This window comes from Thamnophis elegans, chromosome 8 (genome assembly GCF_009769535.1).
Source record: "Thamnophis elegans isolate rThaEle1 chromosome 8, rThaEle1.pri, whole genome shotgun sequence".
In the NCBI taxonomy this organism is placed as follows: Eukaryota; Metazoa; Chordata; class Lepidosauria; order Squamata; family Colubridae; genus Thamnophis; species Thamnophis elegans.
In genome coordinates, this window is record NC_045548.1 from 9,705,092 (window position 1) to 9,725,414 (window position 20,323).

The 20,323-nt window shown below is 38.6% G+C and overlaps 1 protein-coding gene across 6 annotated transcripts in view; it reads left to right on the plus strand.

Moving 5' to 3' along the window:
* ATXN1 (ataxin 1) overlaps positions 1 to 18,843 on the plus strand; it is a 221,250-nt gene extending 202,407 nt beyond the window's left edge. For all 6 annotated transcript variants that reach the window (XM_032222727.1, XM_032222728.1, XM_032222726.1 and 3 more), the window contains 2 exons: positions 4,083 to 6,117; positions 15,681 to 18,843. In XM_032222727.1, the coding sequence (XP_032078618.1) occupies positions 4,240 to 6,117; positions 15,681 to 16,211 (2,409 nt within the window). In that variant the 5' untranslated portion in view covers positions 4,083 to 4,239 and the 3' untranslated portion in view covers positions 16,212 to 18,843. The remainder of the gene's footprint in view (positions 1 to 4,082; positions 6,118 to 15,680) is intronic.
* Positions 18,844 to 20,323: the final 1,480 nt, after the last annotated feature.

Sequence of the window (20,323 nt, forward strand, 5' to 3'; positions counted from 1 at the left end):
CAAAGATGTTCTAAAATAAACTTTAAAAAAGTTAGAATCCTCTTTCATTTGAGCTTTAACTCCTCTTTTGTTAGGCTAACTCTAAACAGATTACGTCATTCCTTGCTTCTTACTTTGTGAGCTTTCAAAGTTACAGCGGCACTGAAAAAAGTGACTTATGACCATTTTTCACACACGTGGCCATTGCAGCATCCCCACGGTCAACAATTCAGACGCTTGACAACTGACTCATATTTATAACGGTTGCAGCATCCCGGGTGTCATATGATCCCTTTTTGCGACCTTCTGACAAGAAAAGTTAATGGGGAAGCTAGATCCACTTAACAGCCGTGTGACTAATTTAACAATTGCAGTGATTCACTTAACAATTGCGGCAAGAAAAGTCATAAAATGGGTCAAAAATCACTTAATTGTCTCACTTATCATAAATTCTGGGCTCATTTGTGGTCGTACGTTGAGGACTACCTGGATTGTATACACTTTGTGCATGTTTCTAACCAATAGGCCAGTGTTTCTCAACCTTGGCCAACTTGAAGATATCTGGACTTCAACTCCCAGAATTCCCCAGCCAGCATTCGCTGGCTGGGGAATTCTGGGAGTTGAAGTCCAGTCATCTTCAAGTTGCCAAGGTTGAGAAACACTGCAATAGGCAGTGTATTAAAGAGAATTGTGCGTCTTTTCTGCCTGGTTGAAATGATCAAGTTGATGGAGTTAGCCAATGATAGAAGGGACGACCGCTCTGCTCTGTATTCTAATTTTGTTGTGGAAGTTTGACACAGAATGCATGTGCCTTTATATTCTACAGAATAATAGTACAGTGTAAGAACCAAAATATTATAGCTTGTGATATTGTAACAGCTCAGCTTATTCTAATAGCGATATTGTGTTACTGTGAATCTAATTGTAATATTATCGAAATATTAAGCCGCTGTTTAAGTCTCTTCTCATCCTATTTTATATATGAGTTCACCCCCTCCCCTAAATTGTACTGAACTGAGCTCCTTATGCACAATAGTTCCCAGTCATTTGTTAATGCTTTCCCTCCTACACAGAGTTCAATCATGCAGCTCACAATTCATTGGTTACTAAGGAACAAGGGAACCTGATATGATCAGAGCTGCATATGGGGTTATTGTAGTGTGTAATTTTAACCATGCAGGTAGAGTTTAAACTTGTGTGTGCAGATAGAGTTTGAAAGGATCCGAAAGTGAAATCCTACATGTGTGCTTCTCCCATAAATAGCCTTTAGAAATGGAGGAAAAGAGTTGGATGGAGACACCTCAGTAGTTATAGCATAACATTTCGGTACTTGAGAGGCATATTTGATTGTGCTTCTGACCTAGATAAAATGTGTGTGCAGGAAATAAAAGGTAAGTCTCCTGCTTTGTTATTGTCTCATTGCAGTGGTGGGTTTCAAAAATTGTTCGAGCCTACTCTATGGGTGTGGCCTCCTTTGTGGGAGTGGCTTGCCACCCATGTGACCGGATGGGAGTGGCTTGCCGCCCATGTGACCGGATATGAAGATGCTGACGACACTTGTCAGAACCACCTTAAATTACCTCACACACAGCACTGGCATCCATAAGAATATGATGTCAACTTGTTTTTTAAAAGGCATCTTTGGTTTGCGTTAAAACAACTTCAACACACGCAATGTTCTGATTGCACCATAAACGCAGTAGTCATCCTTACCTTTCACAGAGGCAATGAGTTTTATAAATATGAACATGATAGTGTAGAATAATCATATCCAAGGACCAGTGGTGGGTTTCAAAAAAATTTGGAACCTCTTCTGTAGGTGTGGCCTGCTTTCTGGGTCCACTGGTGGAACCTCTTCTAACCGGTTCGGTAGATTTGACGAACCGGTTCTACCGAATAGGTGCGAACTGGTAGGGACCCACCTCTGTCTCATTGGTTGCCCCTTAATTCCTTGAGGCAATTCTGATTTCCACAGTGGACAAAAGGGAGAGAAAAATAAATAACTTATGCTTATTCTTTCGGTTTTATGGTGATTTCATGGATGGTTTACTACAGTGCAGTGTTTTAATCAATAGTGTCGCCACACATAAACTGAAAACTACATCAAAATACACATGGACAAAAGTCAAAACAAAGTCCAGAAATAAACAGAATAATGAGATCATTGGCACTTCGGGGCTGCTCCAATCTGCTCGGTAATTCAGAATCCCTATAGAAAGCAGAAGTTCGTAAAGAAAAAGAAATTGCAATATTCAGTTGAGGAAAACGATACAATAATTACATTGACCCTGATTAAACTTTAAAATATATGCCTTATTTTTGGTGATGATAGCAACTGTGAACTCTCTTTATTACTGTTTACATCCAATGGGTATGTCAGAAAAAAAAGTATGCAGACAGGCTTGGAACTCTATATATTATCAAGATAATTCTTCCAAAAACTGAACAGATTGGGATCTGTTACGGCGGGAAAGCTGGCAAAAGAAAGATTGGATTTCTGAGCCAGATTGATTTGAGGGCTACAGAGAAACACATTGCAGGGAAAAAATATCCCAAATCCTTTCTATGGGCAGCATTCAGAATGGGGATTACTCTTCCATTTGAAACCTCTCCCCTTTCTTGCTCACATGGTTCAGAATGAAGCTCTTAATAAGACTTCAAAAGAATTTCTCCAAGAATTGTTTGACAATGTCTATATTGATTTAGCTTACTTGTATGAGTCATCTACTGCAGTGTTCCCCAACCTTTCCAGCTTTATGCATTGGCGGGGGGGGGGGAGAAGAGGGAATGGTTATGCATGAGTGGTGCGCAACTCCACTTGCGTGAGCTGTGGGCACATGCACCTGCCCCTCACCCAAATGGAGCCATGTGCGCTTGCCCGCTGCTCAAGCAAATGGAGCTGCACACATGGACGCATTCTCCCACCACTTCCACGGCCCAATTGTGGGGTTGGGGGTGCCTAACCTACTATACATATATACATATATACATATATACATATATACATATATACATATATACATATATACATATATACATATATACATATATACATATATATACTACTAAAACTTTTATTATGACCTTTAATTGGGTGAAATGGTACATCATAGCAGTGGTGAAATTCATTTTTTTTTACTACTGGTTCTGTGAGCATGGCATGGTAGGAATGGCAGGGGAAGGATACTGCAAGATCTCTATTCCCACCCCACTCTGGGGCCAGCCAGAGGTGGTATTTGCCGGTTCTCCAAACTACTCAAAATTTCCACTACTGGTTCTCCAGAACCTGCTGAATTTCACCCCCGATCATAGGGCAACAAACTTTGAACCAAGGTATCTCAATTGGACTAACTTACAGAATGTATTCAAAATATGGGACTCATGATTCCCAAATGTATGAAATTTGAGGAAGTTATGGCTGTTTTAGGCTACTGCTGTAGCAAAGTGATTTTCATTTATAACATTCCATGACAATTTCCTGCCCAGCCATGCAAACCCTTGCTCCCTCCTTCACTGAGCTGCTGGGAAGGGAAGGGAGATTTCCAGTCTTCCCTACCAGATTGCCATAAGGAAACTCAGTGGAGAAGCCGGCAGGAAGTCAGAACTCACTTCTGCTTTCACCGCTTTTTTGCCTACTGTGTGGCCATTCTGTACATCTATTTAGATAAAGAAATATCTCTAAAACGATGAGCCAACAGCATGGGTTGCCTAGTCCTTACTATTATTCAATTTTGTTTCTTTCCCTTTTGCCTTTGAGTCAGTCTTGACTCCTGGTGTCTTCCTGGATAAGTCCCTGGAGTTTTCTTGACAAGGTTTTTCAGAAATGGTTTTCCATAGCCTGGTTCCTAGGGCTGAAAGAGAGTTATTGGACCAAGGTCTCCCAGCTGGATTTGTGCCTCAGGCAAGACAAGAACTCACAGTCTCCTGGTTTTTAGCTTGATGCCTCAACCACTCCATTTAACTGGGTTTCTATTCAGATACAGCTATAAAACTGCTGTTTAGAGTTTAACTGATTGGATGTTCTGAGTTGCCTAGTTTTCTTTTCCTCCGTGTTAAAATTTTGATTTCCTCTTTTCTTCCCCTCCTTTTCTTGCTCATTTCAGAGATGCTTGTAGAAGATTGTGGTCACAAGGAGATGATTCCTCATGAAGTCTCTGGATCCACACAAGAAATCAAATGTGATTTTCCACTTGGCAGACTGAAATCGGAGCCAGCCAGGCAGTGAAGCCACAGAAGATAAGGGCAGGGGGCCGGTGAAAAATGAAATCCAACCAGGAGAGAAGCAATGAATGCCTGCCCCCCAAGAAGCGGGAAATCCCTGCCACCAGCCTGCCTTCTGAGGTGAAGCCGTTATTTCTGGCCAGTGAAAATCACCGCGCAGATAATATAACATGGCTCTCGAGTACAACCAGCAGCCACAGCAGTGGGCGGAATCGGTCTGGAGGTACTTCAGTGGAGGCTGGTTCACAACAAGGAGTAGGTTTACACAAGTCACTTTCTACAGGAATGGATTATTCCCCACCTAGCGCTCCTAGGTCTGTTCCAGCCTCCGCCACACTTTCCACAGTGTACCCCTCTGCACTTTCACAGGCAGGAACACCTGTTTCGCCGGTGCAGTACACTCACTTGCAGCATGCTTTCCAGTTTGTTGGGCCTCAGTATAGTGGACCATATGCCGGATTCATCCCTTCCCCACTAATTTCCCCAACCGCTAATTCTGCAACCACCACAGCAGCCTCTGCCACTGCTGTTGCAACCACTCCATCCCAGCGGTCCCAGCTGGAGGCATATACTTCTTTGCTGGCCACCATGAGCAATCTTAGCCAACAAAGCCAGAAAGTTGAGCCGCATTTAGTCAGGACACCTGGGTTGATCACGGCAGGATCTCCCCCACCTATTCAGCAAAACCAGTATGTCCATATTTCCAGCTCCCAGAGTGCTGTTAGAAACGTCTCTCCTCCAGCCATCCCAGTCCATTTGCATCCTCACCAGACAGTGATCCCTCATGCCTTTGCCCTCGGCCCTTCCTCCCAGGTGGTAGTGCAATATGCAGATTCTGGCGGCCATTTTGTGACTCGGGAGCCCACTAAGAAATCTGAGAGCAGCCGGTTGCAGGCTATGCAAGCAAAGGAAATACTGAACGGGGAAGTAGACAAGAACAGGCGATACGGCATCTCGCCCTCTTCTGAAGTCAATCTTCTCAAATCAGGCAATAAACCACCTCCTCATCATTATGAGGCCAGACATGTGGTAGTCCACTCTGGTCCTACTGATTATATTGCACGTGATTCCTCGGCTGTCCGGCCCTCTGTTATGGTTGTCCCCAACAGCAGTACGCCTACTGCAGACATGGAGGTTCAGCAGTCCGCCAACAGAGAAACACCTCCTTCAGCCATCAACGAAAAGGGTAGTTTGCATTTAGGAAAGACAGGCCACCGATCCTATGCTTTATCTCCACAGCAGACTATTGGTCATGAAGGGGTGAAGGCAGTTGCCACTTTATCCCCTCACACTGTCATTCAGACCACGCATAGTGCTTCAGAGCAGCTGCCCGTTGGGTTGCCAGCTACAGCCTTTTACACTGGGACTCAACCACCAGTGATTAGCTATCTGAGCAGTCAACAGCAAGCCTTTGGCTATCCTGGAAGTCTACCACAACATCTGGTGATCCCTGGTACCCAACCTCTCTTAATACCGGTAGGGAGTGCAGATATCGACTCCTCGGGGATGCCACCTGCTATAGCCACTTCGTCTCCCCAGCTAGCAGCCGTGCCTCATACGTTTGTCACAACCGCCATTCCAAAAAGTGAGAATTTCAATGCTGAGTCCCTAGTAAACCAGACGGCTTACCAGGCAGCTGTGGTCCAGGCCCAGATCCATCTCCCCCTGGTCCAGCCAGTCCCACCTTCCGCAACAGCTCCTGCTATATTGCCTCCTTATTTTATGAAAGGCTCTATAATTCAGTTGGCAAATGGAGAGCTGAAGAAAGTGGAAGACTTAAAAACAGAAGACTTTATACAGAGTGCAGAAATTAGCAGTGACCTGAAAATAGACTCCAGCACCGTGGAAAGAATTGACGACAGCCATAATCCAGGCATTGCTATGATACAGTTTGCAGTTGGAGAGCACCGAGCACAGGTAATCAGCACAAGAACTTGTTGGGGGAGAGAAGAAATCATTAGGAAAGTAGATATCATATCATTATTCCTACTCTTGATTCTTAGTCTCTTAGCCTCAGACTAATAGATTAGTGATTGGGTGCATGAATGGGCTTACACAAATTATACTAGTGACAAAGGAATCAGTTGGATGAAATTATTGTTATGTAGCCAAAGATTACTGCAGTTTGGAATCTTATACAAATGTAAATATTATGTGACTTACCATGCTTAATAGATATTCTGCTTTTAGTATTAAATCCAAAAAGGATGAACATTTTTGGATTAATATGTAGAGTTTAAACACATAGGGTTTTTCTTAGGTAGGCATTAAACCAGTGTTTCTCAACCTTGGCAACTTGAAGATGTCTGGACCTCAACTCCCAGAATTCCCCAGCCAGCATTCATTGGCTGGGGAATTCTGGGAGTTGAAGTCCAGACATCTTCAAGTTGCCAAGGTTGAGAAACACTGCATTAAACAGAAACAAGAAAGAAAATCTCTCCCAAGGAATGGTGGTCTATTGTTTTATGACCTTATACTTTGGTCAAATCAAAGCAGACTCTTATTGTTACTTCTTTGCTCTTCAGTTAATTGAGCAATAGAAAACCAACACAGGGACCTGCCTTTCTCATTAGGATTTATTAGTTTAACTTTAGTAGTTAACTTTAATTATTAACTCTAATAAATGAAGAAAAATTAATCAACTATAATTTTGTCTTAAATAATAATGAAAGTAAGCCAGAACAGAGTAGTGAAAAGTTAAAAAAAATATGTATGGAAATTTTTGGCTTGCAGTCCAGAATATTTTAATATTTTACCTGTAAGCAGTGTGTTTGCTAATAGTTTTTCATGTTGGCATGTTAAATATGGGCTTTGGTAAACACTTTCTGGTATCTATTCACAAATTCTTGTCCTCATTAATGAAATGTCAGCAGATGTTGTTTTCAAAATATTTTTGGTTGTGCTTTATAGTTAGCAAGTATAGTTGAAAAATACTGTTGATTTCTCCAGTCTCTTTCCTTGTAAACTTTCCATTATGTCAATAACATTTTAGAATGCAGTGGGTGGTTTGAACTTGAAAAATTTAGAAAACTTTGAAGCTACATTCCATTATTTAGAAAGATCTACACATCAATTAGCTTAGGTTAGGTGTCATAGAAGCAGTTCAGTTCTTTGCTTAACTTCCCAGCATGTAATTAGTATTGCTTTAATCCATCATTCACTTGATAACATGTACATTTCTGCTTGGTAGACATCACTTCAAAACACCAGTCAGCTTTTATTTGGTACTGGGATAATGGATCTGTTCTTTCTGCAGTCCATGATACTCACAGTAATAATTTGTAATTCTATAGTTCAAAGTATCTAACTTCAGTATCCTAACACAGCCGCCATATCCAGCTTCAACAGTAATATGTTACCATTGGAAAGGCAATTGTTTTAACTGTTATAATCTTCACTTTTATTGAACCAGCTTTAACCTCCATAATCTTGTCAGAGTTTATCATTGTCTTTCTCTTTCTAGTACATTATTATAGCACACTATCCATTTTTATCTATTGTTGCACTAGATAAATCATAGTATCTACTACCACTTCTTCACCATCAGTTGTAAGTTCATTAAACATGCAGGTTGGATTTCCACCTTCACATTATTTAATATAAACACAGATTTTTCCATTTCCCCCTTTTCTTTCATAATGACCTGTTGTAAAGCTCTTTTCTTTTCTAACAAAATGGTGTCATCTCAAAAGATTGATGTTTTAACTTCCAACTTTGATCCCAGCTATCATCTCTTCCAAGCCTGCTCTTCCTATAATGGATTTGCTGCATACGTTAAAGAGAAGTTGGGACAATTTGTTTCTTTGTCCCTATTTTGACTCACTTTGGTTCTTAAATTCCAGTTCTTAATAGTTATTTTTTTGTTCATAGTAAAGATCCCTCAGAAGAATAATCTGGATGTTCTGATACATCCTTTAGCCTTTAGGTTCCATATTCAAGTATCATCCCTACGGTCAAGGGCATTGTCAGTCAGTGAAGCAAGGTAAATCTTCTTGGATTCTCTTGTTCTTATTTGTGTAATGATAACTAACTTAAAAAACGTCAATCTGTTTTTTTCTGAAACCTTGCTTTTAGTTTGAGAGTTTTCTTTCCTTATTTTTCTAAACAAAGTATGACAAAACCTTACATGTGTGAGGTATTTGTTCATGTTCTTGTATAGGAATATGCACTGATTTTTTTTCCCCAGTTTTAGGGCCCAAGACCTTGTTTTATATTTTATGGCATAGAGTCATTTACACTATAATTGTTTTTTCTCCTGCAGTTTTAAACAGTGCAGTGGGGTTTACATCTGCACATAATGGTTTCATACTTAAAACTGATGCATCGTCTCACATTCCTCACTTTTTATAAGTGATTCCCAAATATATTTTCTCTCCACAAACGTTTCTGTAATTCTGTAATCACAATTGTAAAGAGATATTCTTCAGCATAGTTTTTACGCTAGCCCTAACACTTTCATCTCATTTGCATTTATTACTCTCTTCTATTATTATTATTCTTGATTATTACTGTTTCAGATGTATACTTTAAATATGTTTTTTAAAGATCTACAATTTTTCCTTTTCCTGTTGATGTTCTCGATTGAGATATCTTCCTTTGGCATGTCTTCCTGGCATTGGAAGTCATGGGTTCAGATGTCCTTCTTGTTTCCTAAAGCTTTCATCTGCCTCCCCCAATTTCTCATGATAAGATGCCTGAAAGATATTCTTGATTTTTTTCCCCATTTTGGTTCCTACAATATCTCTTTCCATAGCTCCTTCATGTCTATTTCATAAATAAATAAAGCGTATCCCAATATGTTCCATAAGTTATGACTGTCTGGCACAACTATTCTCTTTTATTTTCTAAATTTTAACTATATATTTGTCACTAATCATTTGTGGTCTGCACTGCAAGAGTTCTAGCTGACTGGATTGAATTTCTCTGTATCTTGTTTCTTATTGTGGAACTGATTTGATTCAGTGATGGGTATCTAGTGTGTCCATGTTTGAAATAGATGTGCTCAATAAACAATCTTCCAGTTCTGTTAAATCCGTACGTTTGCCTTTAAGGCAATTTTACAAGAATTGGCTATCTGGAGTTTTGTTGTTCCAGTGGACACCTGATATTGAAGGAATGCTCAAGGTTATCTGTTTCAGGCCACTAATACAGAAATAACGGTTGCGTATGAAAAGGTTTGCTATAAGAAATGAACCTTTTGAAAAATCGTTTTGCAAATGAAAATTACGGAACAAAAGCCTGGAATAAGGTTTTATTTTTTTCATTTGTTTAATCTATGTATCTGAAGGACACATAGGGAAGGATGCTTCTGACTAAATATTTGTCTCAAAAAAATTAGAGAAAATATGCCTGGAATATAATGACATACACGATGAAAGCAGATATAGTATATATCAGTGGTGGGTTTCAAAAATTGTTCGAACCTACTCTGTGGGTGTGGCCTCCTTTGTGGGAGTGGCTTGCCACCCATGTGACCGGATGGGAGTGGCTTGCTGCCCATGTGACCGGATATGAAGATGCCGACGACACTTGTCAGAACCACCTTAAATTACCTCACACACAGCACTGGCTTGCATAAGAATATGATGTAAACTTGTTTTTTAAAAGGCATCTTTGGTTTGCGTTAAAACAACTTTGACACACGCAATGTTCTGATTGCACCACAAACGCAGTAGTCATCCTTACCTTTCACAGAGGCACTGAGTTTTATAAATATGAGCATGATAGTGTAGAATAATCATATCCAAGGACCAGTGGTGGGTTTCAAAAAAGTTTGGAACCTCTTCTGTAGGTGTGGCCTGCTTTCTGGGTCCACTGGTGGAACCTCTTCTAACCGGTTCGGTAGATTTGACCAACCGGTTCTACCGAATAGGTGCGAACTGGTAGGAATCCACCTCTGGTATATATGTACAGGCAGTAGCTCACATAAGCAACATCACAGAATAATAATATTTTTCTGGCCTGATTCCGTGATAGGAAATCTTAATCTGATTATATGCAGTACCATGTTGTTGTTGTTGTTACTAAAGACGGAGTAGTGCTATAAGATCAACTACCATTAGAGGCAAGTCAAAATCATAAGTCAGGTAAAAAGATCAGATGTTTTGATAGATAAGATGGACAATAGTGTATTTAGCCTGTAAAAGCATACACATACTCTAGTCTGAGGTTCTGAAATAGAGGATATACAGTAGTTTGAGTACAGGTAGAAACTGGCAACCAGAAATTAAAATGAAACAGCGTGGAAAACAGACTATGAGTGGGGGTTTTTTTTTCAAAAGGTTGTCTGTTTCAAAAGTATGTGGTATGTGTGTGTGATTGCTGAATAACTCACAGGTTTATATGGTTGCCTTCTAATTCTGATTTTCCTGGCTGAAATTTTCCGTCAGTCTTTTTTTTTCCTCCTCACCCCAAATAGGATCTTGTATCATTAGTAGAGGGAAAACTGTCCCTGAATATGAAGAGGCAGTGATACAAAAATTATGCTCCTACCTTTCGTATTATTATTGAAAGTTACGGGGATTTTCCTAGAAAATAGAGGAAGACTTTTCAACTTGGAATATGTGTGGGATCTTCTGCTGTTTCATATAAGAAATGGGAAAAAATAGGAAAATTATCTGCAGGGTGTGTGTATGTGTGTGTGTGTGTTGTCCTGAATTATCATAGCAAAAGTAAGGAAGCAATGTTTTTGTATGGTATTCTCTTGTTCACTGACAGTCTCCCTACAGCTTCCCTTTCAGAGAGTGCCATCATCTGGTAGAAGAAAATGATGATGACCTCTCCTATTAAAGTGTCACTTTATGCAGAAGTCTAACAAAAGGTAGCTGATATCATCACCTTAAAATACTTCACCAGCTGTGTTTCTCACAAGAGATGCTTCCAGAATTCAGAGACAGTCACGTAGAGATGTGAGTTTGATTTAGGTTTTCTGTAGACTCCAGGAGTTGGATGGTTTCCCAGATGAATCATGTTTTTTTTTCCTCTCGTAGCAGCTACCCTTCCACTGAGGTTGTTTTTGTTTTTGAAATAAGTAAATAAAACTGCCTCTCTAAAAAGGCTTTAGCGTCTCTTACCTTGGGTGTATCTTCAACCTGTTACCAAAACTTTGTTGAAATATGCAGTATTTGTGAATATAAGTGACTTGAGTTTAGAAGTATATCATAGATAGTCCTATGGCAAGAACTCCTTAGAGAGCATATTCTTTTTCCTCTGATCTGGAGTTGTGAGTTGTTAAGGTAGTGGTAGACTTCATAAGGATTGCAGAAATGGCACATCTGTGGTATTGCATTAGAACTTTAAAGACAGGTTTGAGAGGACAGAACTGGTGTGGTTTTTCTTAGTTTTCCTCTCGGCATGCCATTGCTATTATTTTTTTTCAGAAATGTTTTTATTTTTTATTCTCTTACATACCATTTTAAGTATACGTTCACATAATCGTTATTCTTCTTTACATTTATCATTCTTATACATTTATTATTTCATTTAATAGGTTATAATATACAGTTTGGGTTGCTTTGTTTCCCATCCCTTTCTCCTGTTGTAACACCACCTTATTTGCTCTTCCTTTGCTCCCTCCCTCCCTTCTCTACTTTCTTCCTTCCTCCCCTCCTTTCCCTTCCTTCTTCTCTGATCTTTCTCCTACTCCTACTCCTACTCCTCCCATCCTCTCTCCTTCTCTTCCTCTCCCTTCCATCCTCCTCTCCTTACCTCTTTCTTCTTTCTCCCGTCTTCCTTTCATTCTCTCCTCCTCTCTCTCTTTCTTTTCTATTATTGTAGGTATCTCTTTCAGGTCTCAGTGTATGTTTCCTTGGGATGGTATTTCCGCAAACCCAAATATAATTTGATCACATTTCTTATTCCCTTACCCTCGCTAATCTATCCTAACTATATTCCCCCCTTTATGTCTCGCTCTTGGATATATACTTATATGTTTAATATTTTCTTTTTCTCTTCTTCCCCCCCCCTTTTCCATTTAACAGTGCATCATCTGGGTTCTATATCTTCTCCCTACTTTCTTTTCTAGTTTCCTTTCTCTAGCCAATCTTAGAACCTTCCCCATGTCTTGAAGTACTCTGATTCCTCTTTATCCTTTATTTTCATTGTCAACCTATTCATCTCTGCACAATCTAATGTCTTTTTTATTATCTCTTCATCTGTTGGTAGCTTATTTAATTTCCAATTTTGGGCAAATACAATTCTCCCTGCTGTAGTTACATGTATAATCAAATACGTATCCTCTTTCTTAAATTTCTCTGGGATAATACCTAGTAAAAATATCTCTGGTCTAAATTCTGTTTCTTGTTGTAACATTTTCTTTAACCATACTCTTATCTTCGTCTAATATTTCCTTGCTTCTCCACATGTCCAACACATATGATAATAGGAACCTATTGCTTGTTGACATTTCCAATATTTCACTGATTTGTCTTTAAACATCTTTGCTAATTTTTCCAGTGATATGTGCCATCTATAAAACATTCTGTATAAGTTTTCTTTGTAAGCTATTGACATGTTTAATTTATAGTTCCTTTCCCATAGTTGTTGTCACTTTTCTAACTCAATCGTGTGACCAAAATTCTTTGCCCAAATTACCATTGTATCTTTAACTACTTCTTCTTCTAATCTAATTCTTAATAGGTAGCTATATAGTTTCTCAATTATTCTTTCTTCTGTTCCCATATGTATCGTATCCCACTCCAAACTTCCTAAGTTAAAACCATATTCCCTTTTATCTTTTTCATATCTTGATTGTATTTGCAATTGTGAAAACCATCCTATATCAATCCCTTGTTTTTCTAATTTTTGTTTTAGTTCCCACCTTTCTATTAAGATATGTTTGTATGTAACGATACATTTCATACTACTAATATTTGGATGTGTCAATGCTTCCATTGTTGAAAGCCACATTGGTATTTCTAAATAGTGTTTCCCTTTCACTCTTTCCCATATTGTTAACAATCCATTCCTTACATAATGTCTTTGAAAGTATCCATGTGCCTTACTTTTACCTTACTACAAAAAAGCATGCCAACCTAGTTGCAAATCGTGACCTTCCATTGTCAATGATCTTGTATTACTCAGTAAGATCCATTCTTTCATCCAAGCTAATCCTGCTGCTTGATAATACAATTCCCAGTTTGGTAATCCAAATCCACTTCGAACTCTTCCATCTTGCAACATTTTTATATTAATTCTTGCTTTTTCCTCCTGCCATATATATTTCCCCACTATTTTATTCATACTTGCAAAGTATGTCGTTCCTATTCTTGACAATCTATAGCAGAGGAATGTTTCAGTGAAGGGAAAGAAAACTGGAGTAGCCGGAAAGGAAAGAATAGCTTGAATTCTAACCACTATTTATTGGCTGAAATTAAGAGACATCACACATCTGCTCCAGTGGTGGGTTCCAGCTGCCGTTGCAACCGGTATGCTGCAACGGAGGCGGGCATCCACAACATGCACCCGCACAGTGCTTGCGTGGGTACCCACTGCCTGCAATGCTCCAGCTGCTTAGTGGAGCATTGCACATGTGCCGTACGCCCCATGCACTTGCACAAATGCCCCAGTTGGCTCAAATAGAGGTAAGGAGAACGGGTGGGCGGGTGGGTCATCTGGAGCACCGGAATGGTCCCAGCAGGTACTGGTACGCCCGTACCGGGGGGTACCGGTCATATCCCATCACTGATCTGCTCATGCCTTCTCCTTGAATTTTAACATGGGGCGGCGGGGAGAAGTGAATAATAAGGAACCATTGTTGACTCAACATTCAGTTCATGGGTTAGTACTCTATTAAGTAGGGTATGAATAAAACAGATTTAAAATGGAAGAAAAAATACTGCATTCTATATCTGAATGCATCCTAGAAATATGGTGATTTAGCCATGCGGTTGATAAACACTGGAAAATCACTTCCTGTGTGAGTAAAATTCTACACTGATTACATTTGACATTATAAATGATAAAAGCACTGCATAATCAAGAGATCAGACAACAAAATCAATACAGCATCAAAGACAGCAAATGTAATACAGTGTTTTATGGTTAATTAAAGACTAATAAACTTACTATGATTTAAACTTTGACTGACCAGCATCCACTTTCAGATGCAGGAATTGTGCTATTATTAGTAAATAGAACTGCAAATATGTAGTTCTAATATATCAATTGTGAAAAGTCGTACATTTATGATAGGTGCATTTTGTATTCAAAAGGATTTATCTTGCAGCATCTGTGAGGGTCTCTTGAAAAGACTCTGATAATCCAGCAATCCAGATTTATTCGAATAACTGTTCATAAATTCCCAGTTTGGAGATCTTGCCTGGAAACTCAAGCTCAGATTTTAAAAGGTTAATGAACTAGTTGGATCAATTGGCCCCATTCTAATATAGCTGTCCTAGGTTCCATAACAATTTGACAATAAAGGGACAGAACAGCTAGAAGCAGACATTGTTTTATTTCATGGTCCTATAATAATTTCTGGTAAAAAGTTTTAACCTTGTTAAATTATTTTCCGCAAAAAGAAATGATAAAACAATTTGTGATTCAAATTGGAAGCAGATTGTAACTTTGCTAAGTAGATTAACAATTTTTATTTTTCAGTTTCTTATTCATGATTCAGCTTGCACCCTATCAGAATATGATTGTACACAACCTCTGTTAAGATTAATTAAATTTTTGAGGCTCTCTATTGAAATCAAAGTTGACTTCTCAGCAGCAATATTTTGTTCATTGCTAACCCAACCCAAAATTTCTTCTGAACGCAGGATCCAGCCTCTAATCTTTTAGATAATTAAACCAGTATTTCTAAAAGCAAGAAATATGATTTGATTCCCCTAAGAGCTAAAGAACATGATTGGATAACTCATTCATGGAAAAATAGGTTGTGCAATATACATAATTAATATTCTCACTTCCAGACACAACCTGTACTTATTCTGCCTTAGAACATTTTGATCTTGTGGTTTTAAAGGTAATTTGTACTGTTTCCCCAAAAATAAGACTTCCCTGGATAATAAACCCAATCGGGCTTTTGAGCGCATTAGCTAAAATAAGCCCTCCCCAGAAAATTAGCCCCCCTCCGAAAATATTGCAACACAGACAGCAGCAGCCATGAGGTGACCACGCTTGCCGCCTCCTGCAACTCAAAAATAATAAGACCTCCCCGAAAATAAGGCCAAGCACTTATTTCAGGGGTGAAAAATTGAAAAATCAAAGTTTCATGTGGTACCACCAAGACCTTTGAAGGATCTTTCCAGAAGTACATAAGGAGAATTTACCGTTTTAAATTCTCCTGCCAAGGCTGTGAAAAATCTTGGAGTGTTAACATTTTCTTAATCTGAATGTTATACATTTGTTTTCTCTGAATGAGATCACATTCTTTTGGAAATACATTCCTCCATCTTTGAAAATATACATCTAAAGAACAAGCAAATGAATATATATTAAAATTCATATCTGTGTTTTCTATTTTCCATTTACAGGTCAGTGTTGAAGTTTTGGTAGAATATCCCTTTTTTGTATTTGGACAAGGCTGGTCATCCTGCTGCCCTGAGAGAACAAGCCAGCTCTTTGATTTGCCGTGTTCCAAACTCTCTGTTGGTGATGTCTGCATATCACTTACACTCAAGAATCTGAAGAACGGCTCCGTTAAAAAGGGCCAGTCCATGGACTCAGCTAGCATCTTGTTGAAGCACTCTAAAAATGACAGTCTAGTTGGCAGTAGACATAGGTATGTGGAGCAGGAAAATGGGATTGATCAAGGAGGGGTCAAGATGACGTCTGAAAATGGTGAACTGAAGTTTCCAAACAAAATAGGATTACCTGCAGCATCTCTACTCACCAAATCAGAATCCAGCAAGCCCACAGCAACTCGGAAGAGGAGGTGGTCAGCCCCTGAAACACGGAAACTGGAGAAGTCTGAAGAGGAGCCACCGTTGACTCTTCCCAAGCCTTCTTTTATTCCTCAGGAGGTTAAGATTTGCATTGAAGGGCGATCCAATGTAGGCAAGTGAAGTCTATTAGGGAAAGGAAATTAGAATATCCCTTGTCATTTTTATCCAGATTACTGTACTGTAGGCTAAATAACCGAGTATTTACATGTTATCATCTTATTTTAGGTTATGTTTATAACGTTATAGTTGCAGTTGGTATTATGCAGAAGACAGGTGCATACTTCCCCCACCTAGGTGTTCATTGGTGATTATTATTTTTTCTCAAGAGCTACAAAAAAAAGGGCAGTATCTGCTTGACACATGAACACACACCCTTTGTGGAAGCAAATGTTGACATGGCACCTGTTTTCCAACACTTCAAACAGAATATTAGCCTGGCAAGAGAACTCTAGGAAAGACAAACACTATTGCCTGATTCAAGAGTAGAATTGAGAGTTCCACAACAATGTGATTCGGTGGTTCTCTCAAGAAATTTCTGATGAAGTGTAGACCAGGGGCAATAATGGAGAACCGAGCACTCTTTGAGACTTTGCACAATAAAGTGATTTTTTCCTTTTAATTTTCTGATTTTTTTTTGTCTTGTATTTTCCATTCCCACGATCCAAACCCATACTGTGTCCCAGAATGGGTGGGGTGGGGGGGGGTCTAACTGCACTATTTTTATTAATATTATTATTGTTGTTGTTATTATTGTTCTTCTCAGAGACTGCCACATAGAGATTTCATCTCCACTTGCTAGCACAATGGCATAGCAAGAGCGTAGCAGCTGATTCTTGCTTTGCTAAAAATGGTAATTTGCTTAAAGTGTGACATTGTTGGTGTCAATATAGCACGTTACAAATTGTGGATATCGTAACTTGTATACAGCATGTTGCCGCTAACATTTGCTTCCACAAAGTAACTATATACTTTCCTTTGGGAAAGTAAACATAAAATTGTTTGCAGTTACGTTGCATTTTTTTAAAAACTCTAGTACTATTTTGTACTAGGACTAGTGCCACTGTTTTTCAAATTTCAGTGTGATACGAGGAATGGGTGAACGTAGAATGTCTTTGAGCACTTAAAATGTTAATCAGAGTTTCCACGCTGAGAATCCCGGCTTAATACTCAGCAAATCCTGCATTTTGCTTTATTTTCTTTTGGGTTGGGGGAAGAAAGGGAATATTGACATTTTCAACACTGTTAACTACGTAGGTTTTTTTTCCACAAGCAAGATGCTGAAAGTTTCATGTGGTATCAAAGGGATGAATGTGAACTATAAACTCGTATGCGACAGTCGTTGTCCACAAGGACTACTTAACAGGAGGCACTTTTAAAACTTTTATGCTTGTGAAAAAGTTAAAGGTATATGCAAGCTGACAATAATAAAAGAAAAAGAAAGAGTATAAGGGAATAAGAAGAAGAAAAAAAACATTGTCCAGTGTTTTTGAAAAAGATGGACTTTAAAGAATCTTGCAATTTGCACATCTTGAGTTTATCATTTGTATGGTATTCCTGCAATTTTTAATTTTTTAGGAAGGGAGAGGGGCTGAAAAAGCTTAAACAAATGTAGCAGTTATTTACTAACCTGCCTAATTTCTAGATCATTTTAATAGGATTAGATTTTCTTTCAATTTCTTTTACTTCCTTTGTATCATATCTGTCACCCTGAACCAGAAAAGCTGAGAATTTCTCTTCAGATTTTCTGAGTTTTCCATGAGTCATTTTGACACAGATGCAACTTTTGTGTTTTTTTTTTTTAATTCTGTGTTTTATTGTAAAATCATTATTTCTTAACTTTCAGTTACTTTTCTTCTGATTAGTAGTATAATGTTAATGTCAAAATTTGGTACAACAGGATGATGGGTAAAAGTTTGTCCAATTAAACTCTTTCAGTAGTTACATGACTAATCACAGAAATCTGAAATAAATTCAAGGGTAGATCCGAAGGATCTAAACTCCCGCTGATTTAGTGGCTTCCATCTTAAAACCAGATTCAGATTAATAGTCACATTAAAACCTATTTAATTATTCACAGATAAATAATTGTCTGTATACCAACCTGTGAAAAGAATCACTTAAACTAATATCCTATTTTAAAGCTTAGATAATAAATACTGCATTAATTTCTGAAGTTGTAAAATCAGGATTTCCTGAAAGATGCTGTGGGCATTTTCACACATGAGACTAAATCTTAAGTATCCATTGAATTTGTAATGTAACTATATGGACATGTTCTATCGGTGTTATTTAAATATGTTTACATGTGATACAAATATGTGAGAACCTCAAAGAAGTCTAGTGTCTTGTGTGAAAATGGTACAAGAATTTATTTTGGCATCAGTGCTGTATTCCAGCTTACCAAGGTTAGGTGGGTGATCAATTATCTTCTTTCCCTACTTGTAATTTGACTTGGATGAAATTCAAAGAAAGAACAAGGTAGAAGGCCTGTATAAACAGGCAGCTTACCCTGATCTCTTTTCTGTGATGATTTCATTTGCCCTAAGCTGGTCATTGTCTGCAAAATGAAATAGATTAAGCCAAAATAGACAACTGGCGACTCCTGCTACAGAAGAAGAAATTGGGACCTTAGCTGAATTTTAACAAATTTGTAGTTCAATTTAGTTGCCCTACAGGAGATTGTTTTTCTTTATCTTTGACCCTGATGTCCTGCTGGTTGACATAACTCCATTGATATCAGGTTCTTATTTAGCAAGAAACTAAATTTTAGAAATCAACACAGAACTTTAAATGAACAGTTTCTCCAAATGTTCATTTCCCTGCCCACTCGCCTAAATTACCTTTTAAAATTCCAATATAACCCTCTCTCTAATTGTGTTTCTTTGTTACTTGAACCTTAACTCTCACCAGAACGAATCATTTTTGTACCAGTTTTGGGGATGCACCAAAAATGTGCTTAAATTTTAAAGTAGCTTGAAAATCTACCTTGAATTGTTATTATGACCTCCCAGTAATTCATTAGATCACTGGGTGGGTTCCTTCTCACAATCATGTTGCTTTTTTTTGTGCTGTAATTTTCTTTTTCAGCATTTCTGCTCAGAGAATTTGCTTAATCTTCCATAAACTCTGCTCAGGGCACTTTCAATTTATTGTTTATTGAAGTTTTATTTTGGCTTGTTTTTTGTTTTGTTTTTGTTCTCACTTCAACCTCTGATAGCAAGAAGAACAGTAAGATACGAGGCAAAATTTCTATTTCATTCCTATCAGTACCACTATTTTCACGTGTGCTCAGAACATTGCCTATATAACAAAAGCAGGGATTACAAAACTGACCACATCTATAAAAACTAACACTAACAAGTAAAAGAAATAAACCAATACTAATACGTGATTCAAGCAATAGGAATGTATTTGTTCTCTACTTGCATTAGAGACTTAGAACTTGCAATTATTACTTCCGTCCAAACACGGCTGTGTTTGCTGTGCTTTTGCTTCTTCTTAGTACGTGCAATATTTTATGTGCCAATTTAGATTCACCAACGGTGACAACAGACTCTTCTCATGCCATCTTTTTTTGGAGTGTTAAATGTGGGCTCTTATATGCCTTCTTTCGAAAATAGTAGGGATAAAATTTGTCTGGATGTCAACAAGTTGCACAGCCTGGACCAGGGGCTTCTCACAGCTCTTTACTATTCAGTGCCCTGCTGGACTTCACATTTAAAGGGGTGGGGGGGAACGGTTCCACCACAAAACCGCGGTAGACTAAAGCGTGTGTGACTAAAGCGCAGTGACAAAACTGCACTGTCAAAACCGCGCAACAACAGCGCGCCGACAACAGCGCGCCGACAGAAGCGTGCTGTAACATAACCCTAAAAATAATCCTAAACCTAACCCTAAACCTAACCCTAAACCTTACCTTAAGTTAAATCGCGCTTCTGTCGGTGTGCTGTTGTCGGTGCGCTTTTGACATCGCGGTTTTAGCGCCGTGGTGTTGTCGGCACGCTTTTGACGTTCGCAGTTATGTCGTGCCATGGGGGGGAACAAGCAGAGGGGAAAAAATGTCAGATATCTGTCTCCTTTAAAGGTTGTTAATGGTGGGAAAAAAGATAATATGAGCTGAGTCTCATTCTGTGAAGATGAATACCTAGTAATGAATTACTGGGCATGCCTTGATGGGCACAGTCTTCGAGAGAGCATCATATTCTCTTTTATGTTTATCATGACTAATCTTT